General features: G+C 44.8%; 3 protein-coding genes and 1 long non-coding RNA gene across 6 annotated transcripts; 1 reads left to right on the top strand and 3 right to left on the bottom strand.

Annotated features, from left to right (window-relative positions):
* Positions 1–3,112: 3,112 nt before the first annotated feature.
* LOC111948856 (uncharacterized protein KIAA1522-like) lies at positions 3,113–5,709 on the bottom strand. The gene is made up of 2 exons (XM_023963791.1): positions 4,606–5,709; positions 3,113–3,975 (listed from the first exon to the last, which is right to left on the bottom strand). Exons 1-2 carry the CDS (start codon positions 4,816–4,818, stop codon positions 3,379–3,381), a joined length of 810 nt encoding a protein of 269 aa, XP_023819559.1. The 5' UTR covers positions 4,819–5,709; the 3' UTR covers positions 3,113–3,378.
* LOC111948857 lies at positions 5,594–5,979 on the top strand. Of its 2 annotated transcripts, none has more exons than XR_002874855.1 (3): positions 5,594–5,634; positions 5,735–5,851; positions 5,935–5,979. It is a non-coding gene; the product is annotated as an uncharacterized LOC111948857 (long non-coding RNA). The 2 variants fall into 2 exon arrangements; XR_002874854.1 differs by having other exon boundaries at positions 5,595–5,634; positions 5,709–5,851.
* Positions 5,980–10,229: 4,250 nt separating this feature from the next.
* Positions 10,230–15,366, bottom strand: LOC111948853. Of its 2 annotated transcripts, none has more exons than XM_023963786.1 (2): positions 12,935–15,366; positions 10,230–10,389 (listed from the first exon to the last, which is right to left on the bottom strand). In XM_023963786.1, the coding sequence occupies exon 1, from the start codon at positions 15,092–15,094 to the stop codon at positions 13,067–13,069; it is 2,028 nt and encodes a 675-aa protein (XP_023819554.1). In that variant the 5' UTR covers positions 15,095–15,366; the 3' UTR covers positions 10,230–10,389; positions 12,935–13,066. The 2 variants fall into 2 exon arrangements, with proteins under 2 accessions (XP_023819554.1, XP_023819552.1); XM_023963784.1 differs by lacking the exon at positions 10,230–10,389 and adding an exon at positions 11,522–11,892.
* A 5,149-nt stretch (positions 15,367–20,515) lies between these two features.
* LOC111948851 lies at positions 20,516–26,313 on the bottom strand. The gene is made up of 2 exons (XM_023963781.1): positions 23,647–26,313; positions 20,516–21,097 (listed from the first exon to the last, which is right to left on the bottom strand). The coding sequence occupies exon 1, from the start codon at positions 25,804–25,806 to the stop codon at positions 23,779–23,781; it is 2,028 nt and encodes a 675-aa protein (XP_023819549.1). The 5' UTR covers positions 25,807–26,313; the 3' UTR covers positions 20,516–21,097; positions 23,647–23,778.
* Positions 26,314–26,733: the final 420 nt, after the last annotated feature.

Here is a 26,733-nt window from a genome sequence, read left to right as displayed (position 1 = left end):
TACCCCTTTACATGTATATACACATACATATATACACACATATATCTTTTTAGGATCTTTATTTTGTATTGCATGTTTTTAACAATCCCATCTTTAAATTGTGATGTTTTAAACTAATTATTTATAAAATGTATTGATTTGTAAAGGATTTGATTAGGGTTTGGGCTATATTTTAATTTTGCTTTAATATTTCAATAAATTGGTTAGGGTTAGGGTTAGGGTTAGGGTTAGGGTTAGGGTTAGGGTTAGGTGTTAGGGTTGGGGCGAGGGTTCCAAGCTGTACGCCTGGAGCCCTCGTGCACGGACCATTTCTGTCCCGACTCAGATCTCGCTCTCCCCTCTGGGTAATATGGAATCAATTATTTTATTCAATCACAATCTAATTAGGTTTAGGGCTCTCAGGTTCAATTTGGTTAGGGTTAGGATTAAAAATCTTTGGGGCAGGGCCATATGAAAATAGATTCTGGAAAAAGAATTTACAGGGGGTGAAAAAATCTGGTGATGGAGAGGGACTGTTTAGCAACTCCCTCTGCTGGCCGAAATAGGGAAGAACGGTTAAGTGTCTCTAATTAGAATAATGGTGTTTTTTTCTCATTCAGGCCTCTAGGATGGAGGGTGTCTAATTTGTAGATCCAATTTCTCTCCTGTCTCCTTCTCTCTGGGGTTGACCATCTGGGATTCATCTGCACGATCGTTGCATTAACTGAATCCCATCCATGGGAAATGAAATGTTGGACCAGGTAAGTGTCTGTGTTTTTGTGTTTTGTGATGTTGTGTCTGTGTTGGGTGAATCTAACTAAGAGAGTGTTTCCAGTCTCCCCAACGTACTGTATCCCACAGGTGGAGCAGGTGATAACATAAATGCAGTTTTGAGAGTGGGGGCTCCCCCTGCATAGAGACGGAAACACATTTTTGTTGTGGTGGCTGCATATCCAATCCAAGTGTTTGAAAAAAGAGGTGAGTGCTCTGGATTTGGGTGGTGTAGGGGGGGGAAGTTTGGCTCTAATTAAAATGTCTTTGAGATTTTTATTCCTCCTATAGGCTGGTAGAAATCTATGCTCCTTGAGCAGACCCTGGTCCTGAACAAGATCCCGGAAGTTCCTCCTGAGGACTCTCACCATCCTGCACGTGGCTGCCGAATATGTTGTGACGATGGGTAAAAGGGGGGATGTATCAATAGTTTTAATTTGTTGAAATGACTTAAAACACTTTCTTAGAAAGGTGCGGGAATAACCCCTTGTGTATAATGCCGAAAAAAGAATTTTGGTGGCCTTTTTAAAGTCTGCCTGTTGGGTGCAGATTCTGTGGAAGCGGAGCAGCTGGGATTTAACCAGACCTGCAAATGTGTGTTTGGGATGAAAACTGGTTTTATGTAACAGTGCATGTGTGTCTGTGGGTTTAAAATAAACTTTAATGTCCAATTTGTGTGTGGTGTGAAAGTCACTTCCCTTAAATGTGGTCGTGTCTAGAAAGTCGACTGAAGAGGCGTGGCATGTTGATTTTAGTTTGATGGAAGGGTTGTGGCTGTTGAGAGTCCCCAGGAAGGTTCCAAACTCCTGCTCAGAGTGCGTCCACACGCCCCAGATGTCGTCGAGGTACCTGTAATAACAGAGCGGCTTTAAAGCACATTTCTGTAATGCAGATGATTCCCACTCTGCCATGAAAATATTGGCATAAGCCGGTGCAAATTTCTTCCCCATAGCTGTGCCCTTAATTTGAACAAAAAATTCCCCATTAAATTCAAAATCATTTCTGTTTAAATTAATCTCTAATAATTGGAGTAATTCTTTATCTGGTCGTTTTTTGTCCGGGTATTTTTGAAAAATTCTTTTAATACTGTCAATGCCCTCTTTGTGATCAATATTGGTATATAAGCTATCAATATCCATAGTAAACAGAAAGGAGTCTGCTGGGATTACTAGTTGTTTGATTTTTTCAATAAAATGATATGTATCTTTAAGGTAACTGTCATGTTTATTAGATAACGGATTCAGAAAAAAATCCAAATATTCTGCTGTATAATAGGTTTCACTTTCACAGTCTGAAACAATGGGTCTGCCAGGAGGAATTTTAGATGGAACGGTCCATTTTTGGGGATCCTTATGGATTTTGGGTAACATATAAAAACGTCTGGGCCTTGGTTGCGAGTTGCCCTGCAGGTAAGTTTTTTGTTTTTTATTAATAAATTTCTTTTTCAGTAAATTATTAATAATTGTATCTACTAGAGGGATTGTATCTAAATAAATGGGTTTATTGAGTTTATGATAATAAGTTACATCATTTAACTGTCTGTAACCTTCATATAAATAATCTTTTTTATCCATAATTACTGTTAGACTGCCCTTATCGGCTGGTTTAATAACTATATCATTATTTTGGGCTAATTCTTTTAGAGCTTTGGTTTCCTCACCACTCAAATTTGGAGTGTTATGAATGATTTTAAAATCATTCTCAAAGTATGAAATATCCTGGTCTATTAAACGGTTAATTTGTGGTGGGAGAGTAGCAGATGGGGGTGTCCAGTCAGATTTCAGTGTGAATGGCTGAGGTTGGATGCTGCTTTTGTCCTTATAGTGAACAGTTAACTTAATTCTGCGATGGTACTCCTGTAAATCATGTCTGGATTGAAAGGTCAAATTCTTACTGTTACATTTGGAAGGGATGAAAGTAAGACCTCTGCTCAGCAGGGAAAGCTGTGTAAGAGAAAGAACAAAGTTATCACATAGATTCATGACTCCATCTTTCCCCTCCCTCTGTGAGAGGCTTAGAGGGAGCTTCAGTTTAACCACGAAGCCCAGTGTTCCAGCATCCTCTTCGCGGTAGCTGCCGTCCAGTGGATGCTGTCAGTTTGGGTCTCAAAGAAGCCACTGAGTGGGGGGATGTAGTCTGTCAGTTCTTGGATGTGTTGATTTAAATGGATAAGGACGACTTTTTCATCTGGTGAAAGGTGAGGTGAAAAACTGACGTGAGGGACGAGGATCGTGGCGTCTGGGAATCTCTGTCCTGCCACCGTCAGGGCTTTGATCATCTCTTTGACTGGAGCTTTTTTATCCCTCTGGGATCTGTTGTTGAGGCCAAAGGATAGCAGGAGAACCTCTGGTTCCGTCTGGAAGGTGGCCGTCTTCAGGAGAAATTCTGCATGATGCCATCTGGCGCCAGGAAAACTGTCCAATTGTACATTTCCACCTTTGAAAGGTGGGAGGCGGCTGATGTTTGAGTCTCCTATGATGACCTTCTTCTGATGTATGTGCAGGTGCCACTCTGTAAATTTGCGGGGTGTGTTGTCGTGTCGTGTTGGAGCACACACCTGCATTTCTGCTGCAGAAGTTGTCGTCTGCTCTGCTCGCTCAACGGCTAGTCTGGACTGCACGCTGGATCTCAGCTTGGAGAGAGTGGCAGGGGTGAGTGTGTGGTACCCTCTGCTCTCCATGGTGCTGGTTTGGATGGGAGGAGGAGGAGGACTCCCTTCTCTGTGAGGGGGCGTTGGCTTCCTTTTCTCTGGCTCAGCGCTGTGATCTGCTCATCTGCTGGTTCTGGCTCCAGAGTGATTTCCTCTTCGGCTTCAGAGCCAGCCTTCTGCATGTCGAGAACTCGTACGACACTTTCTGCTGTAGAGCTTATTTGAGAGCGATTTATGCGTGGTGGAAGAGGGATTACAGGAGAAAAACGAGATGGAGATGTGGGAGGAGAAAGTTCTGTTTCACTTGCCTCCTCAAGGTCAAACAGAGGTGACCAGTCCTCCTGTTGTGGTTCTGTCATGGTCTCCACTGAAACCCGGGAGATTGGTGCAGGGGGAGGCGCTGCGTGGATTTGGGCGATCGTTGTGATCTGATGACTGCTGCTTTGTGGTGAAGGGGGTGGTCGTGCTGCAGCTGGGCTCCGTGGTCTCGTGGAGGGAGGCTGGTTCACTGGAGGTGATGATGGAGCCAGCTCAATCACAGCATGTGGGTCCTCTTCTGCTGTCTGGTCAGCTGTCTGCGTTGGGAGAGAAGAAACGGCAGCAGCAACAGGAAGTGGAGCAGGAGGTGCTGTTTCTGTCGTCCTGGCAATGATGACCGCCTGGGCCCGGTCTATTGTATCCTGTCTCAGGCGTCTGCCTAAATTGCGTTTCGCCCACGTTGTGGCTATTTCAAAGGGGCCTCTCCAGTCTGGTGAAGGAAACTGGGTGAGCTTTTGCACTTCAGAGTCAATGTTCTTTTGATAATGCTCTCTGAGGATGAGAACGGTAGTGAAGGCCCAATTTCTAGCATTGCCGTCAATCAAAGTCTGTGTTTGTAGATTTGGGGATGCTGGTTTGATAATTGTAGCTAGATTGTTTGTTATTTTGTCCAGGGAGGGAGGATGAGCCTCTCTGGACACATTGGTGAGGTGGTGTACAGCTTTAATCAGTCTGTTCATTACACGCACCTTCTCTGTAAAATCAGGGTCATTAGACTGTACCCTGTGGGGGGGGGCTTCATTCCGAGCATCTGCTGGTATAAAGACGTAGCGGCCATTTTGGTTGGAGGGACCGCGTGGCCTAGGTCTTGGCGCACGTTGAGCGCCATCTTGAAATGGGTAGCGCGACCCGCTATAGAACGGCTGCGGTGCAGGGCGATGTCTCACCTGCTGTCTGCCGTAGAAGGTCGGCTCCAGAAAATGGGCTCCCTCTCTAGTGACGTCCGCATATGATCGGCGTCCGTCTCGGCGTGGGTAGCTGGAAAAATCCGCAGCTGCACGTCTGTTCTGTGGCCTGTCGCGTTCATAGGCCCGTTCCCTCCGTCTGCCTCCTCTGGACTGCACCAGTATCCATCCGTCGTCGTGTGGGCGCGGTGGCATGGCTTACTGTGGTCCTGGTGTGATTCGGCCCGTTGCAGAAGGTACCTCCGTCACACGTGGCTAAGAAGCTATGCTAATACTGGGAGGCTATGCTAATAATAAACTAGGAAACAAGATTTACCGATCAACTTCGGTTTAATAAAAAAATAATACAAGCCAAGGTTGCAACGTTTCGAACAAGTTTAGTCTTCTTCAGGCTGGCTTAACAAAAAACATGAGAAGCGAACATACTGACGAGGATCAGCTCCATGCATGCGTCTTCTCATCAAAATGGAGGGGGTTAGGGTTAGGGTTAGGGTTAGGGTTAGGGTTAGGGTTAGGGTTAGGTGTTAGGGTTGGGGTGAGGGCTCCAAGCTGTACGCCCGGAGCCCTTGTGCACGGACCATTTCTGTCCCCACGCAGATCTCGCTCTCCCCTCTGGGTAATATGAAATCAATTATTTTATTCAATCACAATCTAATTAGGTTTAGGGCTCTCAGGTTCAATTTGGTTAGGATTAGGATTAAAAATCTTTGGGGCAGGGCCATATGAAAATAGATTCTGGAAAAAGAATTTACAGGGGGTGAAAAAATATGGTGATGGAGAGGGACTGTTTAGCAACTCCCTCTGCTGGCCGAAATGGGGAAGAGCGGTTAAGTGTCTCTAATTAGAATAATGGTGTTTTTTTCTCATTCAGGCCTCTAGGATGGAGGGTGTCTAATTTGGAAATCCAATTTCTCTCATGTCTCCTTCTCTCAAAGGTTGACCATCTGGGATTCGTCTGCACGGCTGTTGCTTGACTGAATCCCATCCGTGGGAAATGAAATGTTGTACCAGGTAAGTGTCTGTGTTTTTGTGTTTTGTGATGTTGTGTCTGTGTTGGGTGAATCTAACTAAGAGAGTGTTTCCAGTCTCCCCAACGTACTGTATCCCACAGGTGGAGCAGGAGATAACATAAATGCAGTTTTGAGAGTGGGGGCTCCCCCTGCATAGAGACGGAAACACATTTTTGTTGTGGTGGCTGCAAATCCAATCCAAATGTTTGAAAAAAGAGGTGAGTGCTCTGGATTTTGGTTGTGTAGGGGGAGGAAGTTTGGCTCTAATTAAAATGTCCTTGAGATTTTGTTTCTCCTGTAGGCTGGCAGAAATCTGTGCTCCTCGAGCAGCCCCTGGCTCTGAACAGATCCCGGAAGTTCCTCCTGAGGACTCTCACCATCCTGCACGTGGCTGCCGAATGTGTTGTGACAATGGGTAGAAGGGGGGCTGTATCAATAGGTTTAATTTGTTGAAATGACTTAAGACATTTTCTTAGAAAGGAGCGGGAATAACCCCTTGTGTATAATGCCGAAAAAAGAATTTTGGTGGCCTTTTTAAAGTCTGCCTGTTGGGTGCAGATTCTGTGGAAGCGGAGCAGCTGGGATTTAACCAGACCTGCAAATGTGTGTTTGGGATGAAAGCTGGTTTTATGTAACAGTGCATGTGTGTCTGTGGGTTTAAAATAAACTTTAATGTCCAATTTGTGTGTGGTGTGAAAGTCACTTCCCTTAAATGTGGTTGTGTCTAGAAAGTCGACTGAAGAGGCGTGGCATGTTGATTTGAGTTTGATGGAAGGGTTGTGGCTGTTGAGAGTCCCCAGGAAGGTTCCAAACTCCTGCTCAGAGTGCGTCCACACGCCCCAGATGTCGTCGAGGTACCTGTAATAACAGAGCGGCTTTAAAGCACATTTCTGTAGTGCAGAGGATTCCCACTCTGCCATGAATATGTTGGCATAAGCCGGTGCAAATTTTTTCCCCATAGCTGTGCCCTTAATTTGAACAAAAAATTCCCCATTAAATTCAAAATCATTTCTGTTTAAATTAATCTCTAATAATTGGAGAAGTTCTTTATCTGGTCGTTTTTTGTCTGGGTATTTTTGAAAAGATTCTTTTAATACTGTCAATGCCCTCTTTGTGGTCAATATTGGTATATAAGCTATCAATATCCATAGTGAAAAGAAAGGAGTCTGCTGGGATTACTAGTTGTTTAATTTTTTCAATAAAATGATATGTATCTTTAAGGTAACTGTCATGTTTATTAGATAACGGATTCAGAAAAAAGTCCAAATATTCTGCTGTATAATAGGTTTCACTTTCACAGTCTGAAACAATGGGTCTGCCAGGAGGAATTTTAGATGGAACGGTCCATTTTTGGGGATCTTTATGGATTTTGGGTAACATATAAAAACGTCTGGGCCTCGGTTGCGAGTTGCCCTGCAGGTAAGTTTTTTGTTTTTTATTAATAAATTTCTTTTTCAGTAAATTATTAATAATTGTATCTACTAGGGGATTGTATCTAAATAAATGGGTTTATTGAGTTTATGATAATAAGTTACATCATTTAACTGTCTGTAACCTTCATATAAATAATCTTTTTTATCCATAATTACTGTTAGACTGCCCTTATCAGCTGGCTTAATAACTATATCATTATTTTGGGCTAATTCTTTTAGAGTTTTGGTTTCCTCACCACTCAAATTTGGAGTGTTATGAATGATTTTAAAATCATTCTCAAAGTATGAAATATCCTGGTCTATTAAACGGTTAATTTGTGGTGGGAGAGTAGCAGATGGGGGTGTCCAGTCAGATTTCAGTGTGAATGGCTGAGGTTGGATGCTGCTTTTGTCCTTATAGTGAACAGTTAACTTAATTCTGCGATGGTACTCCTGTAAATCATGTCTGGATTGAAAGGTCAAATTCTTACTGTTACATTTGGAAGGGATGAAAGTAAGACCTCTGCTCAGCAGGGAAAGCTGTGTAAGAGAAAGAACAAAGTTATCACATAGATTCATGACTCCATCTTTCCCCTCCCTCTGTGAGAGGCTTAGAGGGAGCTTCAGTTTAACCACGAAGCCCAGTGTTCCAGAATCCTCTTCGCGGTAGCTGCCGTCCAGTGGATGCTGTCAGTTTGGGTCTCAAAGAAGCCACTGAGTGGGGGGATGTAGTCTGTCAGTTCTTGGATGTGTTGATTTAAATGGATAAGGACGACTTTTTCATCTGGTGAAAGGTGAGGTGAAAAACTGACGTGAGGGACGAGGATCGTGGCGTCTGGGAATCTCTGTCCTGCCACCGTCAGGGCTTTGATCATCTCTTTGACTGGAGCTTTTTTATCCCTCTGGGATCTGTTGTTGAGGCCAAAGGATAGCAGGAGAACCTCTGGTTCCGTCTGGAAGGTGGCCGTCTTCAGGAGAAATTCTGCATGATGCCATCTGGCGCCAGGAAAACTGTCCAATTGTACATTTCCACCTTTGAAAGGTGGGAGGCGGCTGATGTTTGAGTCTCCTATGATGACCTTCTTCTGATGTATGTGCAGGTGCCACTCTGTAAATTTGCGGGGTGTGTTGTCGTGTCGTGTTGGAGCACACACCTGCATTTCTGCTGCAGAAGTTGTCGTCTGCTCTGCTCGCTCGATGGCTAGGCGAGATTGCACGCTGGATCTCAGCTTGGAGAGAGTGGCAGGGGTGAGTGTGTGGTACCCTCTGCTCTCCATGGTGCTGGTTTGGATGGGAGGAGGAGGAGGACTCCCTTCTCTGTGGGAGGAGCGTTGGCTTCCTTTTCTCTGGCTCAGCGCTGTGATCTGCTCATCTGCTGGTTCTGGCTCCAGAGTGATTTCCTCTTCGGCTTCAGAGTCAGCCTTCTGCATGTCGAGAACTCGTACGACACTTTCTGCCGTAGAGCTTATTTGAGAGCGATTTATGCGTGGTGGAAGAGGGATTACAGGAGAAAAACGAGATGGGGATGTGGGAGGAGAAAGTTCTGTTTCACTTGCCTCCTCCAGGTCAAACAGAGGTGACCAGTCCTCCTGTTGTGGTTCTGTCATGGTCTCCACTGAAACCCGGGAGATTGGCGCAGGTGGAGGCGCTGCGTGGATTTGGGCGATCGTGGTGATCTGATGACTGCTGCTTTGTGGTGAAGGGGGTGGCTGTGCTGCAGCTGGGCTCCGTGGTCTCGTGGAGGGAGGCTGGTTCACTGGAGGTGATGATGGAGCCAGCTCAATCACAGCATGTGGGTCCTCTTCTGCTGTCTGGTCAGCTGTCTGCGTTGGGAGAGAAGAAACGGCAGCAGCAGGAAGAGGAGCAGGAGGTGCTGTTTCTGTCGTCCTGGCAATGATGACCGCCTGGGCACGGTCTATTGTATCCTGTCTCAGGCGTCTGCCTAAATTACGTTTCGCCCACGTTGTGGCTATTTCAAAGGGGCCTCTCCAGTCCGGTGAAGGAAACTGGGTGAGCTTTTGCATTTCAGAGTCAATGTTCTTTTGATAATGCTCTCTGAGGATGAGAACGGTAGTGAAGGCCCAATTTCTAGCATTGCCGTCAATCAAAGTCTGTGTTTGTAGATTTGGGGATGCTGGTTTGATAATTGTAGCTAGATTGTTTGTTATTTTGTCCAGGGAGGGAGGATGAGCCTCTCTGGACACATTGGTGAGGTGGTGTACAGCTTTAATCAGTCTGTTCATTACACGCACCTTCTCTGTAAAATCAGGGTCATTAGACTGTACCCTGTGGGGGGGGGCTTCATTCCGAGCACCTGCTGGTACAAAGACGTAGCGGCCATTTTGGTTGGAGGGACCGCGTGGTCTAGGTCTTGGCGCACGTTGAGCGCCATTTTGAAATGGGTAGCGCGGCCCGCTATAGAACGGCTGCGGTGCAGGGCGATGTCTCACCTGCTGTCTGCCGTAGAAGGCGGCTCCAGAAAATGGGCTCCCTCCCTGGTGACGTCCGCATAAGATCGGCGTCCCGGTAGCTGGAAAAATCCGCAGCTGCACGTCTGTTCTGTGGCCTGTCGCGTTCATAGGCCCGTTCCCTCCGTCTGCCTCCTCTGGACTGCACCAGTATCCATCCGTCGTCGTGTGGGCGCGGTGGCATGGCTTACTGTGGTCCTTGTGTAATTCGGCCCGTTGCAGAAGGTACCTCCGTCACACGTGGCTAACAAGCTATGCTAATACTGGGAGGCTATGCTAATAATAAACTAGGAAACGTGATTTTACCGATCAACTTCGGTTTAATAAAAAAATAATACAAGCCAAGGTTGCAACGTTTCGAACAAACTTAGTCTTCTTCAGGCTGGCTTAACAAAAAACATGAGAAGCGAACATACTGACGAGGATCAGCTCCATGCATGCGTCTTCTCATCAAAATGGAGGGAAGAGTTCGTGGGATGATGTCACATTTCCCATAATGCATTTGGGCTACTCTTCCAATCAGGAGGCGTTGCTGGGTAGAAGGTGGCCTTCACTGGTCAGAGGAGCTTGTAGCTTTGGAGCGTTGTGTTCACATGCATTGTAATTTTGGTTTTCATATGAAAATAAAGCATTTTTTAAAAATATAAAAAATTAAATTGTAACATCTTAAAACTATTGGAATCAATATACAATATCCTAAACAGTATATATTTTCTTGGAAAACGAAATACAAACATTCTGTAAAACAAGTAACTTCCTAGTATGCAATTATTGCTGTAACAGTAATGACCCAGAAAAAATTAATAAAAAAATTGTGTGTATATTACTTTTTCTAAAATAGAATTAAGGCTTCCATGGTAGAGGTGAGCACAATCCCTTTGAGAGAAAAAAATGATAAAATTAGTTTTGAATTCAGTCATGAATCAACAAAAAATGGCAGAAATCATCTTTGGAGATGACATAGTGATTTTTGAGAGGTGGGGAAGGAAGAGACAGAGACCCTGCAGAGAATCAGAAGGTTCAGGCGGGTTAGGTGTTAGGGTTGGGGCGAGGGTTCCAAGCTGTACGCCTGGAGCCCTCGTGCACGGACCATTTCTGTCCCGACTCAGATCTCGCTCTCCCCTCTGGGTAATATGGAATCAATTATTTTATTCAATCACAATCTAATTAGGTTTAGGGCTCTCAGGTTCAATTTGGTTAGGGTTAGGATTAAAAATCTTTGGGGCAGGGCCATATGAAAATAGATTCTGGAAAAAGAATTTACAGGGGGTGAAAAAATCTGGTGATGGAGAGGGACTGTTTAGCAACTCCCTCTGCTGGCCGAAATAGGGAAGAACGGTTAAGTGTCTCTAATTAGAATATTGGTGTTTTTTTCTCATTCAGGCCTCTAGGATGGAGGGTGTCTAATTTGGAGATCCAATTTCTCTCCTGTCTCCTTCTCTCTGGGGTTGACCATCTGGGATTCATCTGCACGATCGTTGCATTAACTGAATCCCATCCATGGGAAATGAAATGTTGGACCAGGTAAGTGTCTGTGTTTTTGTGTTTTGTGATGTTGTGTCTGTGTTGGGTGAATCTAACTAAGAGAGTGTTTCCAGTCTCCCCAACGTACTGTATCCCACAGGTGGAGCAGGTGATAACATAAATGCAGTTTTGAGAGTGGGGGCTCCCCCTGCATAGAGACGGAAACACATTTTTGTTGTGGTGGCTGCATATCCAATCCAATGTTTGAAAAAAGAGGTGAGTGCTCTGGATTTGGGTGGTGTAGGGGGGGAAGTTTGGCTCTAATTAAAATGTCTTGAGATTTTTATTCCTCCTATAGGCTGGTAGAAATCTATGCTCCTTGAGCAGACCCTGGTCCTGAACAAGATCCCGGAAGTTCCTCCTGAGGACTCTCACCATCCTGCACGTGGCTGCCGAATATGTTGTGACGATGGGTAAAAGGGGGGATGTATCAATAGTTTTAATTTGTTGAAATGACTTAAAACACTTTCTTAGAAAGGGCGGGAATAACCCCTTGTGTATAATGCCGAAAAAAGAATTTTGGTGGCCTTTTTAAAGTCTGCCTGTTGGGTGCAGATTCTGTGGAAGCGGAGCAGCTGGGATTTAACCAGACCTGCAAATGTGTGTTTGGGATGAAAACTGGTTTTATGTAACAGTGCATGTGTGTCTGTGGGTTTAAAATAAACTTTAATGTCCAATTTGTGTGTGGTGTGAAAGTCACTTCCCTTAAATGTGGTTGTGTCTAGAAAGTCGACTGAAGAGGCGTGGCATGTTGATTTTAGTTTGATGGAAGGGTTGTGGCTGTTGAGAGTCCCCAGGAAGGTTCCAAACTCCTGCTCAGAGTGCGTCCACACGCCCCAGATGTCGTCGAGGTACCTGTAATAACAGAGCGGCTTTAAAGCACATTTCTGTATGCAGATGATTCCCACTCTGCCATGAAATATTGGCATAAGCCGGTGCAAATTTCTTCCCCATAGCTGTGCCCTTAATTTGAACAAAAAATTCCCCATTAAATTCAAAATCATTTCTGTTTAAATTAATCTCTAATAATTGGAGTAATTCTTTATCTGGTCGTTTTTTGTCCGGGTATTTTTGAAAAATTCTTTTAATACTGTCAATGCCCTCTTTGTGATCAATATTGGTATATAAGCTATCAATATCCATAGTAAACAGAAAGGAGTCTGCTGGGATTACTAGTTGTTTGATTTTTTCAATAAAATGATATGTATCTTTAAGGTAACTGTCATGTTTATTAGATAACGGATTCAGAAAAAAATCCAAATATTCTGCTGTATAATAGGTTTCACTTCACAGTCTGAAACAATGGGTCTGCCAGGAGGAATTTTAGATGGAACGGTCCATTTTTGGGGATCCTTATGGATTTTGGGTAACATATAAAAACGTCTGGGCCTCGGTTGCGAGTTGCCCTGCAGGTAAGTTTTTTGTTTTTTATTAATAAATTTCTTTTTCAGTAAATTATTAATAATTGTATCTACTAGAGGGATTGTATCTAAATAAATGGGTTTATTGAGTTTATGATAATAAGTTACATCATTTAACTGTCTGTAACCTTCATATAAATAATCTTTTTTATCCATAATTACTGTTAGACTGCCCTTATCAGCTGGCTTAATAACTATATCATTATTTTGGGCTAATTCTTTTAGAGTTTTGGTTTCCTCACCACTCAAATTTGGAGTGTTATGAATGATTTTAAAATCATTCTCAAAGTATGAAATATCCTGGTCTATTAAACGGTTAATTTGTGGTGGGAGAGTAGCAGATGGGGGTGTCCAGTCCGATTTCAGTGTGAATGGCTGAGGTTGGATGCTGCTTTTGTCCTTATAGTGAACAGTTAACTTAATTCTGCGATGGTACTCCTGTAAATCATGTCTGGATTGAAAGGTCAAATTCTTACTGTTACATTTGGAAGGGATGAAAGTAAGACCTCTGCTCAGCAGGGAAAGCTGTGTAAGAGAAAGAACAAAGTTATCACATAGATTCATGACTCCATCTTTCCCCTCCCTCTGTGAGAGGCTTAGAGGGAGCTTCAGTTTAACCACGAAGCCCAGTGTTCCAGAATCCTCTTCGCGGTAGCTGCCGTCCAGTGGATGCTGTCAGTTTGGGTCTCAAAGAAGCCACTGAGTGGGGGGATGTAGTCTGTCAGTTCTTGGATGTGTTGATTTAAATGGATAAGGACGACTTTTTCATCTGGTGAAAGGTGAGGTGAAAAACTGACGTGAGGGACGAGGATCGTGGCGTCTGGGAATCTCTGTCCTGCCACCGTCAGGGCTTTGATCATCTCTTTGACTGGAGCTTTTTTATCCCTCTGGGATCTGTTGTTGAGGCCAAAGGATAGCAGGAGAACCTCTGGTTCCGTCTGGAAGGTGGCCGTCTTCAGGAGAAATTCTGCATGATGCCATCTGGCGCCAGGAAAACTGTCCAATTGTACATTTCCACCTTTGAAAGGTGGGAGGCGGCTGATGTTTGAGTCTCCTATGATGACCTTCTTCTGATGTATGTGCAGGTGCCACTCTGTAAATTTGCGGGGTGTGTTGTCGTGTCGTGTTGGAGCACACACCTGCATTTCTGCTGCAGAAGTTGTCGTCTGCTCTGCTCGCTCGATGGCTAGGCGAGATTGCACGCTGGATCTCAGCTTGGAGAGAGTGGCAGGGGTGAGTGTGTGGTACCCTCTGCTCTCCATGGTGCTGGTTTGGATGGGAGGAGGAGGAGGACTCCCTTCTCTGTGGGAGGAGCGTTGGCTTCCTTTTCTCTGGCTCAGCGCTGTGATCTGCTCATCTGCTGGTTCTGGCTCCAGAGTGATTTCCTCTTCGGCTTCAGAGTCAGCCTTCTGCATGTCGAGAACTCGTACGACACTTTCTGCCGTAGAGCTTATTTGAGAGCGATTTATGCGTGGTGGAAGAGGGATTACAGGAGAAAAACGAGATGGGGATGTGGGAGGAGAAAGTTCTGTTTCACTTGCCTCCTCCAGGTCAAACAGAGGTGACCAGTCCTCCTGTTGTGGTTCTGTCATGGTCTCCACTGAAACCCGGGAGATTGGCGCAGGTGGAGGCGCTGCGTGGATTTGGGCGATCGTGGTGATCTGATGACTGCTGCTTTGTGGTGAAGGGGGTGGCTGTGCTGCAGCTGGGCTCCGTGGTCTCGTGGAGGGAGGCTGGTTCACTGGAGGTGATGATGGAGCCAGCTCAATCACAGCATGTGGGTCCTCTTCTGCTGTCTGGTCAGCTGTCTGCGTTGGGAGAGAAGAAACGGCAGCAGCAGGAAGAGGAGCAGGAGGTGCTGTTTCTGTCGTCCTGGCAATGATGACCGCCTGGGCACGGTCTATTGTATCCTGTCTCAGGCGTCTGCCTAAATTACGTTTCGCCCACGTTGTGGCTATTTCAAAGGGGCCTCTCCAGTCCGGTGAAGGAAACTGGGTGAGCTTTTGCATTTCAGAGTCAATGTTCTTTTGATAATGCTCTCTGAGGATGAGAACGGTAGTGAAGGCCCAATTTCTAGCATTGCCGTCAATCAAAGTCTGTGTTTGTAGATTTGGGGATGCTGGTTTGATAATTGTAGCTAGATTGTTTGTTATTTTGTCCAGGGAGGGAGGATGAGCCTCTCTGGACACATTGGTGAGGTGGTGTACAGCTTTAATCAGTCTGTTCATTACACGCACCTTCTCTGTAAAATCAGGGTCATTAGACTGTACCCTGTGGGGGGGGGCTTCATTCCGAGCACCTGCTGGTACAAAGACGTAGCGGCCATTTTGGTTGGAGGGACCGCGTGGTCTAGGTCTTGGCGCACGTTGAGCGCCATTTTGAAATGGGTAGCGCGGCCCGCTATAGAACGGCTGCGGTGCAGGGCGATGTCTCACCTGCTGTCTGCCGTAGAAGGCCGGCTCCAGAAAATGGGCTCCCTCCCTGGTGACGTCCGCATAAGATCGGCGTCCGTAGCTGGAAAAATCCGCAGCTGCACGTCTGTTCTGTGGCCTGTCGCGTTCATAGGCCCGTTCCCTCCGTCTGCCTCCTCTGGACTGCACCAGTATCCATCCGTCGTCGTGTGGGCGCGGTGGCATGGCTTACTGTGGTCCTTGTGTAATTCGGCCCGTTGCAGAAGGTACCTCCGTCACACGTGGCTAACAAGCTATGCTAATACTGGGAGGCTATGCTAATAATAAACTAGGAAACGTGATTTTACCGATCAACTTCGGTTTAATAAAAAAATAATACAAGCCAAGGTTGCAACGTTTCGAACAAACTTAGTCTTCTTCAGGCTGGCTTAACAAAAAACATGAGAAGCGAACATACTGACGAGGATCAGCTCCATGCATGCGTCTTCTCATCAAAATGGAGGAAGATGATACATTTCATAAGCATTGGCTATCTAATCAGACGTTGGGTAAAGTGCTCATGGTAAGACTGTAGTGGAGGTTGTTCAATGCATTGTAATTTTTTTTCATATGAAATAAAGCATTTTAAAAAAAAAAAATTAAATGTAAATCTTAAAACTATTGGAATCAATATACAATATCCAAACAGTAATATTTCTGAAAAGAAATACAAACATTTGTAAAAAATAATTTAGTATAATATCTAATAATACAAAAAATTAAAAAAATTGTGTATATTATTTTTAAAATAGAATTAAGGCTCCATGGTAGAGGTGAGAAATCCCTTTGAAGAAAAAAATGATAAAATTAGTTTTGAATTCAGTCATGAATCAACAAAAATGGCAGAAATCATCTTTGGAGATGACATAGTGATTTTTGAGAGGTGGGAAGGAAGAGACAGAGACCCTGCAGAGAATCAGAAGGTTCAGGCGGTTAGGTGTTAGGGTTGGGGCGAGGGTTCCAAGCTGTACGCCTGGAGCCCTCGTGCACGGACCATTTCTGTCCCGACTCAGATCTCGCTCTCCCTCTGGGTAATATGGAATCAATTATTTTATTCAATCACAATCTAATTAGGTTTAGGGCTCTCAGGTTCAATTTGGTTAGGGTTAGGATTAAAAATCTTTGGGGCAGGGCCATATGAAAATAGATTCTGGAAAAAGAATTTACAGGGGGTGAAAAAATCTGGTGATGGAGAGGGACTGTTTAGCAACTCCCTCTGCTGGCCGAAATAGGGAAGAACGGTTAAGTGTCTCTAATTAGAATATTGGTGTTTTTTTCTCATTCAGGCCTCTAGGATGGAGGGTGTCTAATTTGGAGATCCAATTTCTCTCCTGTCTCCTTCTCTCTGGGGTTGACCATCTGGGATTCATCTGCACGATCGTTGCATTAACTGAATCCCATCCATGGGAAATGAAATGTTGGACCAGGTAAGTGTCTGTGTTTTTGTGTTTTGTGATGTTGTGTCTGTGTTGGGTGAATCTAACTAAGAGAGTGTTTCCAGTCTCCCCAACGTACTGTATCCCACAGGTGGAGCAGGTGATAACATAAATGCAGTTTTGAGAGTGGGGGCTCCCCCTGCATAGAGACGGAAACACATTTTTGTTGTGGTGGCTGCATATCCAATCCAAGTGTTTGAAAAAAGAGGTGAGTGCTCTGGATTTGGGTGTGTAGGGGGGGAAGTTTGGCTCTAATTAAAATGTCTTTGAGATTTTTATTCCTCCTATAGGCTGGTAGAAATCTATGCTCCTTGAGCAGACCCTGGTCCTGAACAAGATCCCGGAAGTTCCTCCTGAGGACTCTCACCATCCTGCACGTGGCTGCCGAATATGTTGTGACGATGGGTAAAAGGGGGGATGTATCAATAGTTTTAATTTGTTGAAATGACTTAAAACACTTTCTTAGAAAGGTGCGGGAATAACCCCTTGTGTATAATGCCGAAAAAAGAATTTTGGTGGCCTTTTTAAAGTCTGCCTGTTGGGTGCAGATTCTGTGGAAGCGGAGCAGCTGGGATTTAACCAGACCTGCAAATGTGTGTTTGGGATGAAAACTGGTTTTATGTAACAGTGCATGTGTGTCTGTGGGTTTAAAATAAACTTTAATGTCCAATTTGTGTGTGGTGTGAAAGTCACTTCCCTTAAATGTGGTTGTGTCTAGAAAGTCGACTGAAGAGGCGTGGCATGTTGATTTAGTTTGATGGAAGGGTTGTGGCTGTTGAGAGTCCCCAGGAAGGTTCCAAACTCCTGCTCAGAGTGCGTCCACACGCCCCAGATGTCGTCGAGGTACCTGTAATAACAGAGCGGCTTTAAAGCACATTTCTGTAATGCAGATGATTCCCACTCTGCCATGAAAATATTGGCATAAGCCGGTGCAAATTTCTTCCCCATAGCTGTGCCCTTAATTTGAACAAAAAATTCCCCATTAAATTCAAAATCATTTCTGTTTAAATTAATCTCTAATAATTGGAGTAATTCTTTATCTGGTCGTTTTTTGTCCGGGTATTTTTGAAAAATTCTTTTAATACTGTCAATGCCCTCTTTGTGATCAATATTGGTATATAAGCTATCAATATCCATAGTAAACAGAAAGGAGTCTGCTGGGATTACTAGTTGTTTGATTTTTTCAATAAAATGATATGTATCTTTAAGGTAACTGTCATGTTTATTAGATAACGGATTCAGAAAAAATCCAAATATTCTGCTGTATAATAGGTTTCACTTTCACAGTCTGAAACAATGGGTCTGCCAGGAGGAATTTTAGATGGAACGGTCCATTTTTGGGGATCCTTATGGATTTTGGGTAACATATAAAAACGTCTGGGCCTCGGTTGCGAGTTGCCCTGCAGGTAAGTTTTTTGTTTTTTATTAATAAATTTCTTTTTCAGTAAATTATTAATAATTGTATCTACTAGAGGGATTGTATCTAAATAAATGGGTTTATTGAGTTTATGATAATAAGTTACATCATTTAACTGTCTGTAACCTTCATATAAATAATCTTTTTTATCCATAATTACTGTTAGACTGCCCTTATCAGCTGGCTTAATAACTATATCATTATTTTGGGCTAATTCTTTTAGAGTTTTGGTTTCCTCACCACTCAAATTTGGAGTGTTATGAATGATTTTAAAATCATTCTCAAAGTATGAAATATCCTGGTCTATTAAACGGTTAATTTGTGGTGGGAGAGTAGCAGATGGGGGTGTCCAGTCCGATTTCAGTGTGAATGGCTGAGGTTGGATGCTGCTTTTGTCCTTATAGTGAACAGTTAACTTAATTCTGCGATGGTACTCCTGTAAATCATGTCTGGATTGAAAGGTCAAATTCTTACTGTTACATTTGGAAGGGATGAAAGTAAGACCTCTGCTCAGCAGGGAAAGCTGTGTAAGAGAAAGAACAAAGTTATCACATAGATTCATGACTCCATCTTTCCCCTCCCTCTGTGAGAGGCTTAGAGGGAGCTTCAGTTTAACCACGAAGCCCAGTGTTCCAGAATCCTCTTCGCGGTAGCTGCCGTCCAGTGGATGCTGTCAGTTTGGGTCTCAAAGAAGCCACTGAGTGGGGGGATGTAGTCTGTCAGTTCTTGGATGTGTTGATTTAAATGGATAAGGACGACTTTTTCATCTGGTGAAAGGTGAGGTGAAAAACTGACGTGAGGGACGAGGATCGTGGCGTCTGGGAATCTCTGTCCTGCCACCGTCAGGGCTTTGATCATCTCTTTGACTGGAGCTTTTTTATCCCTCTGGGATCTGTTGTTGAGGCCAAAGGATAGCAGGAGAACCTCTGGTTCCGTCTGGAAGGTGGCCGTCTTCAGGAGAAATTCTGCATGATGCCATCTGGCGCCAGGAAAACTGTCCAATTGTACATTTCCACCTTTGAAAGGTGGGAGGCGGCTGATGTTTGAGTCTCCTATGATGACCTTCTTCTGATGTATGTGCAGGTGCCACTCTGTAAATTTGCGGGGTGTGTTGTCGTGTCGTGTTGGAGCACACACCTGCATTTCTGCTGCAGAAGTTGTCGTCTGCTCTGCTCGCTCGATGGCTAGGCGAGATTGCACGCTGGATCTCAGCTTGGAGAGAGTGGCAGGGGTGAGTGTGTGGTACCCTCTGCTCTCCATGGTGCTGGTTTGGATGGGAGGAGGAGGAGGACTCCCTTCTCTGTGGGAGGAGCGTTGGCTTCCTTTTCTCTGGCTCAGCGCTGTGATCTGCTCATCTGCTGGTTCTGGCTCCAGAGTGATTTCCTCTTCGGCTTCAGAGTCAGCCTTCTGCATGTCGAGAACTCGTACGACACTTTCTGCCGTAGAGCTTATTTGAGAGCGATTTATGCGTGGTGGAAGAGGGATTACAGGAGAAAAACGAGATGGGGATGTGGGAGGAGAAAGTTCTGTTTCACTTGCCTCCTCCAGGTCAAACAGAGGTGACCAGTCCTCCTGTTGTGGTTCTGTCATGGTCTCCACTGAAACCCGGGAGATTGGCGCAGGTGGAGGCGCTGCGTGGATTTGGGCGATCGTGGTGATCTGATGACTGCTGCTTTGTGGTGAAGGGGGTGGCTGTGCTGCAGCTGGGCTCCGTGGTCTCGTGGAGGGAGGCTGGTTCACTGGAGGTGATGATGGAGCCAGCTCAATCACAGCATGTGGGTCCTCTTCTGCTGTCTGGTCAGCTGTCTGCGTTGGGAGAGAAGAAACGGCAGCAGCAGGAAGAGGAGCAGGAGGTGCTGTTTCTGTCGTCCTGGCAATGATGACCGCCTGGGCACGGTCTATTGTATCCTGTCTCAGGCGTCTGCCTAAATTACGTTTCGCCCACGTTGTGGCTATTTCAAAGGGGCCTCTCCAGTCCGGTGAAGGAAACTGGGTGAGCTTTTGCATTTCAGAGTCAATGTTCTTTTGATAATGCTCTCTGAGGATGAGAACGGTAGTGAAGGCCCAATTTCTAGCATTGCCGTCAATCAAAGTCTGTGTTTGTAGATTTGGGGATGCTGGTTTGATAATTGTAGCTAGATTGTTTGTTATTTTGTCCAGGGAGGGAGGATGAGCCTCTCTGGACACATTGGTGAGGTGGTGTACAGCTTTAATCAGTCTGTTCATTACACGCACCTTCTCTGTAAAATCAGGGTCATTAGACTGTACCCTGTGGGGGGGGGCTTCATTCCGAGCACCTGCTGGTACAAAGACGTAGCGGCCATTTTGGTTGGAGGGACCGCGTGGTCTAGGTCTTGGCGCACGTTGAGCGCCATTTTGAAATGGGTAGCGCGGCCCGCTATAGAACGGCTGCGGTGCAGGGCGATGTCTCACCTGCTGTCTGCCGTAGAAGGCCGGCTCCAGAAAATGGGCTCCCTCCCTGGTGACGTCCGCATAAGATCGGCGTCCGTCCGTAGCTGGAAAAATCCGCAGCTGCACGTCTGTTCTGTGGCCTGTCGCGTTCATAGGCCCGTTCCCTCCGTCTGCCTCCTCTGGACTGCACCAGTATCCATCCGTCGTCGTGTGGGCGCGGTGGCATGGCTTACTGTGGTCCTTGTGTAATTCGGCCCGTTGCAGAAGGTACCTCCGTCACACGTGGCTAACAAGCTATGCTAATACTGGGAGGCTATGCTAATAATAAACTAGGAAACGTGATTTTACCGATCAACTTCGGTTTAATAAAAAAATAATACAAGCCAAGGTTGCAACGTTTCGAACAAACTTAGTCTTCTTCAGGCTGGCTTAACAAAAAACATGAGAAGCGAACATACTGACGAGGATCAGCTCCATGCATGCGTCTTCTCATCAAAATGGAGGGAAGAGTTCGTGGGATGATGTCACATTTCCCATAATGCATTTGGGCTACTCTTCCAATCAGGAGGCGTTGCTGGGTAGAAGGTGGCCTTCACTGGTCAGAGGAGCTTGTAGCTTTGGAGCGTTGTGTTCACATGCATTGTAATTTTTGGTTTTCATATGAAAATAAAGCATTTTTTTAAAAATATAAAAAATTAAATTGTAACATCTTAAAACCTATTGGGAATCAATATACAATATCCTAAACAGTATATATTTTTTCTTGGAAAACGAAATACAAACATTCTGTAAAACAAGTAACTTCCTAGTATGCAATTATTGCTGTAACAGTAATGACCCAGAAAAAATTAATAAAAAAATTGTGTGTATATTACTTTTTCTAAAATAGAATTAAGGCTTCCATGGTAGAGGTGAGCACAATCCCTTTGAGAGAAAAAAATGATAAAAATTAGTTTTGAATTCAGTCATGAATCAACAAAAAATGGCAGAAATCATCTTTGGAGATGACATAGTGATTTTTGAGAGGTGGGGAAGGAAGAGACAGAGACCCTGCAGAGAATCAGAAGGTTCAGGCGGGTTAGGTGTTAGGGTTGGGGCGAGGGTTCCAAGCTGTACGCCTGGAGCCCTCGTGCACGGACCATTTCTGTCCCGACTCAGATCTCGCTCTCCCTCTGGGTAATATGGAATCAATTATTTTATTCAATCACAATCTAATTAGGTTTAGGGCTCTCAGGTTCAATTTGGTTAGGGTTAGGATTAAAAATCTTTGGGGCAGGGCCATATGAAAATAGATTCTGGAAAAAGAATTTACAGGGGGTGAAAAAATCTGGTGATGGAGAGGGACTGTTTAGCAACTCCCTCTGCTGGCCGAAATAGGGGAAGAACGGTTAAGTGTCTCTAATTAGAATAATGGTGTTTTTTTCTCATTCAGGCCTCTAGGATGGAGGGTGTCTAATTTGGAATCCAATTTCTCTCCTGTCTCCTTCTCTCTGGGGTTGACCATCTGGGATTCATCTGCACGATCGTTGCATTAACTGAATCCCATCCATGGGAAATGAAATGTTGTACCAGGTAAGTGTCTGTGTTTTTGTGTTTTGTGATGTTGTGTCTGTGTTGGGTGAATCTAACTAAGAGAGTGTTTCCAGTCTCCCCAACGTACTGTATCCCACAGGTGGAGCAGGTGATAACATAAATGCAGTTTTGAGAGTGGGGGCTCCCCCTGCATAGAGACGGAAACACATTTTTGTTGTGGTGGCTGCAAATCCAATCCAAATGTTTGAAAAAAGAGGTGAGTGCTCTGGATTTTGGTTGTGTAGGGGGAGGAAGTTTGGCTCTAATTAAAATGTCCTTGAGATTTTTTTCCTCCTATAGGCTGGTAGAAATCTATGCTCCTCGAGCAGACCCTGGCTCTGAACAAGATCCCGGAAGTTCCTCCTGAGGACTCTCACCATCCTGCACGTGGCTGCCGAATATGTTGTGACGATGGGTAAAAGGGGGGATGTATCAATAGGTTTAATTTGTTGAAATGACTTAAAACACTTTCTTAGAAAGGTGCGGGAATAACCCCTTGTGTATAATGCCGAAAAAAGAATTTTGGTGGCCTTTTTAAAGTCTGCCTGTTGGGTGCAGATTCTGTGGAAGCGGAGCAGCTGGGATTTAACCAGACCTGCAAATGTGTGTTTGGGATGAAAACTGGTTTTATGTAACAGTGCATGTGTGTCTGTGGGTTTAAAATAAACTTTAATGTCCAATTTGTGTGTGGTGTGAAAGTCACTTCCCTTAAATGTGGTTGTGTCTAGAAAGTCGACTGAAGAGGCGTGGCATGTTGATTTTAGTTTGATGGAAGGGTTGTGGCTGTTGAGAGTCCCCAGGAAGGTTCCAAACTCCTGCTCAGAGTGCGTCCACACGCCCCAGATGTCGTCGAGGTACCTGTAATAACAGAGCGGCTTTAAAGCACATTTCTGTAATGCAGATGATTCCCACTCTGCCATGAAATATTGGCATAAGCCGGTGCAAATTTCTTCCCCATAGCTGTGCCCTTAATTTGAACAAAAAATTCCCCATTAAATTCAAAATCATTTCTGTTTAAATTAATCTCTAATAATTGGAGAATTCTTTATCTGGTCGTTTTTTGTCCGGGTATTTTTGAAAAATTCTTTTAATACTGTCAATGCCCTCTTTGTGATCAATATTGGTATATAAGCTATCAATATCCATAGTAAACAGAAAGGAGTCTGCTGGGATTACTAGTTGTTTAATTTTTTCAATAAAATGATATGTATCTTTAAGGTAACTGTCATGTTTATTAGATAACGGATTCAGAAAAAAATCCAAATATTCTGCTGTATAATAGGTTTCACTTTCACAGTCTGAAACAATGGGTCTGCCAGGAGGAATTTTAGATGGAACGGTCCATTTTTGGGGATCCTTATGGATTTTGGGTAACATATAAAAACGTCTGGGCCTCGGTTGCGAGTTGCCCTGCAGGTAAGTTTTTTGTTTTTTATTAATAAATTTCTTTTTCAGTAAATTATTAATAATTGTATCTACTAGAGGGATTGTATCTAAATAAATGGGTTTATTGAGTTTATGATAATAAGTTACATCATTTAACTGTCTGTAACCTTCATATAAATAATCTTTTTTATCCATAATTACTGTTAGACTGCCCTTATCAGCTGGCTTAATAACTATATCATTATTTTGGGCTAATTCTTTTAGAGTTTTGGTTTCCTCACCACTCAAATTTGGAGTGTTATGAATGATTTTAAAATCATTCTCAAAGTATGAAATATCCTGGTCTATTAAACGGTTAATTTGTGGTGGGAGAGTAGCAGATGGGGGTGTCCAGTCAGATTTCAGTGTGAATGGCTGAGGTTGGATGCTGCTTTTGTCCTTATAGTGAACAGTTAACTTAATTCTGCGATGGTACTCCTGTAAATCATGTCTGGATTGAAAGGTCAAATTCTTACTGTTACATTTGGAAGGGATGAAAGTAAGACCTCTGCTCAGCAGGGAAAGCTGTGTAAGAGAAAGAACAAAGTTATCACATAGATTCATGACTCCATCTTTCCCCTCCCTCTGTGAGAGGCTTAGAGGGAGCTTCAGTTTAACCACGAAGCCCAGTGTTCCAGAATCCTCTTCGCGGTAGCTGCCGTCCAGTGGATGCTGTCAGTTTGGGTCTCAAAGAAGCCACTGAGTGGGGGGATGTAGTCTGTCAGTTCTTGGATGTGTTGATTTAAATGGATAAGGACGACTTTTTCATCTGGTGAAAGGTGAGGTGAAAAACTGACGTGAGGGACGAGGATCGTGGCGTCTGGGAATCTCTGTCCTGCCACCGTCAGGGCTTTGATCATCTCTTTGACTGGAGCTTTTTTATCCCTCTGGGATCTGTTGTTGAGGCCAAAGGATAGCAGGAGAACCTCTGGTTCCGTCTGGAAGGTGGCCGTCTTCAGGAGAAATTCTGCATGATGCCATCTGGCGCCAGGAAAACTGTCCAATTGTACATTTCCACCTTTGAAAGGTGGGAGGCGGCTGATGTTTGAGTCTCCTATGATGACCTTCTTCTGATGTATGTGCAGGTGCCACTCTGTAAATTTGCGGGGTGTGTTGTCGTGTCGTGTTGGAGCACACACCTGCATTTCTGCTGCAGAAGTTGTCGTCTGCTCTGCTCGCTCGATGGCTAGGCGAGATTGCACGCTGGATCTCAGCTTGGAGAGAGTGGCAGGGGTGAGTGTGTGGTACCCTCTGCTCTCCATGGTGCTGGTTTGGATGGGAGGAGGAGGAGGACTCCCTTCTCTGTGGGAGGAGCGTTGGCTTCCTTTTCTCTGGCTCAGCGCTGTGATCTGCTCATCTGCTGGTTCTGGCTCCAGAGTGATTTCCTCTTCGGCTTCAGAGTCAGCCTTCTGCATGTCGAGAACTCGTACGACACTTTCTGCCGTAGAGCTTATTTGAGAGCGATTTATGCGTGGTGGAAGAGGGATTACAGGAGAAAAACGAGATGGGGATGTGGGAGGAGAAAGTTCTGTTTCACTTGCCTCCTCCAGGTCAAACAGAGGTGACCAGTCCTCCTGTTGTGGTTCTGTCATGGTCTCCACTGAAACCCGGGAGATTGGCGCAGGTGGAGGCGCTGCGTGGATTTGGGCGATCGTGGTGATCTGATGACTGCTGCTTTGTGGTGAAGGGGGTGGCTGTGCTGCAGCTGGGCTCCGTGGTCTCGTGGAGGGAGGCTGGTTCACTGGAGGTGATGATGGAGCCAGCTCAATCACAGCATGTGGGTCCTCTTCTGCTGTCTGGTCAGCTGTCTGCGTTGGGAGAGAAGAAACGGCAGCAGCAGGAAGAGGAGCAGGAGGTGCTGTTTCTGTCGTCCTGGCAATGATGACCGCCTGGGCACGGTCTATTGTATCCTGTCTCAGGCGTCTGCCTAAATTACGTTTCGCCCACGTTGTGGCTATTTCAAAGGGGCCTCTCCAGTCCGGTGAAGGAAACTGGGTGAGCTTTTGCATTTCAGAGTCAATGTTCTTTTGATAATGCTCTCTGAGGATGAGAACGGTAGTGAAGGCCCAATTTCTAGCATTGCCGTCAATCAAAGTCTGTGTTTGTAGATTTGGGGATGCTGGTTTGATAATTGTAGCTAGATTGTTTGTTATTTTGTCCAGGGAGGGAGGATGAGCCTCTCTGGACACATTGGTGAGGTGGTGTACAGCTTTAATCAGTCTGTTCATTACACGCACCTTCTCTGTAAAATCAGGGTCATTAGACTGTACCCTGTGGGGGGGGGCTTCATTCCGAGCACCTGCTGGTACAAAGACGTAGCGGCCATTTTGGTTGGAGGGACCGCGTGGTCTAGGTCTTGGCGCACGTTGAGCGCCATTTTGAAATGGGTAGCGCGGCCCGCTATAGAACGGCTGCGGTGCAGGGCGATGTCTCACCTGCTGTCTGCCGTAGAAGGCCGGCTCCAGAAAATGGGCTCCCTCCCTGGTGACGTCCGCATAAGATCGGCGTCCGTAGCTGGAAAAATCCGCAGCTGCACGTCTGTTCTGTGGCCTGTCGCGTTCATAGGCCCGTTCCCTCCGTCTGCCTCCTCTGGACTGCACCAGTATCCATCCGTCGTCGTGTGGGCGCGGTGGCATGGCTTACTGTGGTCCTTGTGTAATTCGGCCCGTTGCAGAAGGTACCTCCGTCACACGTGGCTAACAAGCTATGCTAATACTGGGAGGCTATGCTAATAATAAACTAGGAAACGTGATTTTACCGATCAACTTCGGTTTAATAAAAAAATAATACAAGCCAAGGTTGCAACGTTTCGAACAAACTTAGTCTTCTTCAGGCTGGCTTAACAAAAAACATGAGAAGCGAACATACTGACGAGGATCAGCTCCATGCATGCGTCTTCTCATCAAAATGGAGGGAAGAGTTCGTGGGATGATGTCACATTTCCCATAATGCATTTGGGCTACTCTTCCAATCAGGAGGCGTTGCTGGGTAGAAGGTGGCCTTCACTGGTCAGAGGAGCTTGTAGCTTTGGAGCGTTGTGTTCACATGCATTGTAATTTTTGGTTTTCATATGAAAATAAAGCATTTTTTTAAAAATATAAAAAATTAAATTGTAACATCTTAAAACCTATTGGGAATCAATATACAATATCTAACATTTTTTCTTGGAAAACGAAATACAAACATTCTGTAAAACAAGTAACTTCCTAGTATGCAATTATTGCTGTAACAGTAATGACCCAGAAAAAATTAATAAAAAAATTGTGTGTATATTACTTTTTCTAAAATAGAATTAAGGCTTCCATGGTAGAGGTGAGCACAATCCCTTTGAGAGAAAAAAATGATAAAAATTAGTTTTGAATTCAGTCATGAATCAACAAAAAATGGCAGAAATCATCTTTGGAGATGACATAGTGATTTTTGAGAGGTGGGGAAGGAAGAGACAGAGACCCTGCAGAGAATCAGAAGGTTCAGGCGGGTTAGGTGTTAGGGTTGGGGCGAGGGTTCCAAGCTGTACGCCTGGAGCCCTCGTGCACGGACCATTTCTGTCCCGACTCAGATCT

This window comes from Oryzias latipes, chromosome 2 (assembly GCF_002234675.1).
Source record: "Oryzias latipes chromosome 2, ASM223467v1".
Lineage (NCBI taxonomy): Eukaryota > Metazoa > Chordata > Actinopteri > Beloniformes > Adrianichthyidae > Oryzias > Oryzias latipes.
Note: the sequence above shows the minus strand (reverse complement) of the source record. Positions and strands in the feature narration are given on the sequence as shown.

Excerpts from the sequence above, each read along its gene's own strand:
- LOC111948856 (XM_023963791.1), bottom strand. The coding sequence starts at position 4,818 with ATGCCACCGCGCCCACACGACGACGGATGGATACTGGTGCAGTCCAGA. Across the intron at positions 3,976-4,605 it reads CCTTCTACGGCAGACAGCAG|ACAGCTGACCAGACAGCAGA; the intron begins GTGAGACATCGC and ends CTCCCAACGCAG.
- LOC111948853 (XM_023963786.1), bottom strand. The coding sequence starts at position 15,094 with ATGCCACCGCGCCCACACGACGACGGATGGATACTGGTGCAGTCCAGA.
- LOC111948851 (XM_023963781.1), bottom strand. The coding sequence starts at position 25,806 with ATGCCACCGCGCCCACACGACGACGGATGGATACTGGTGCAGTCCAGA.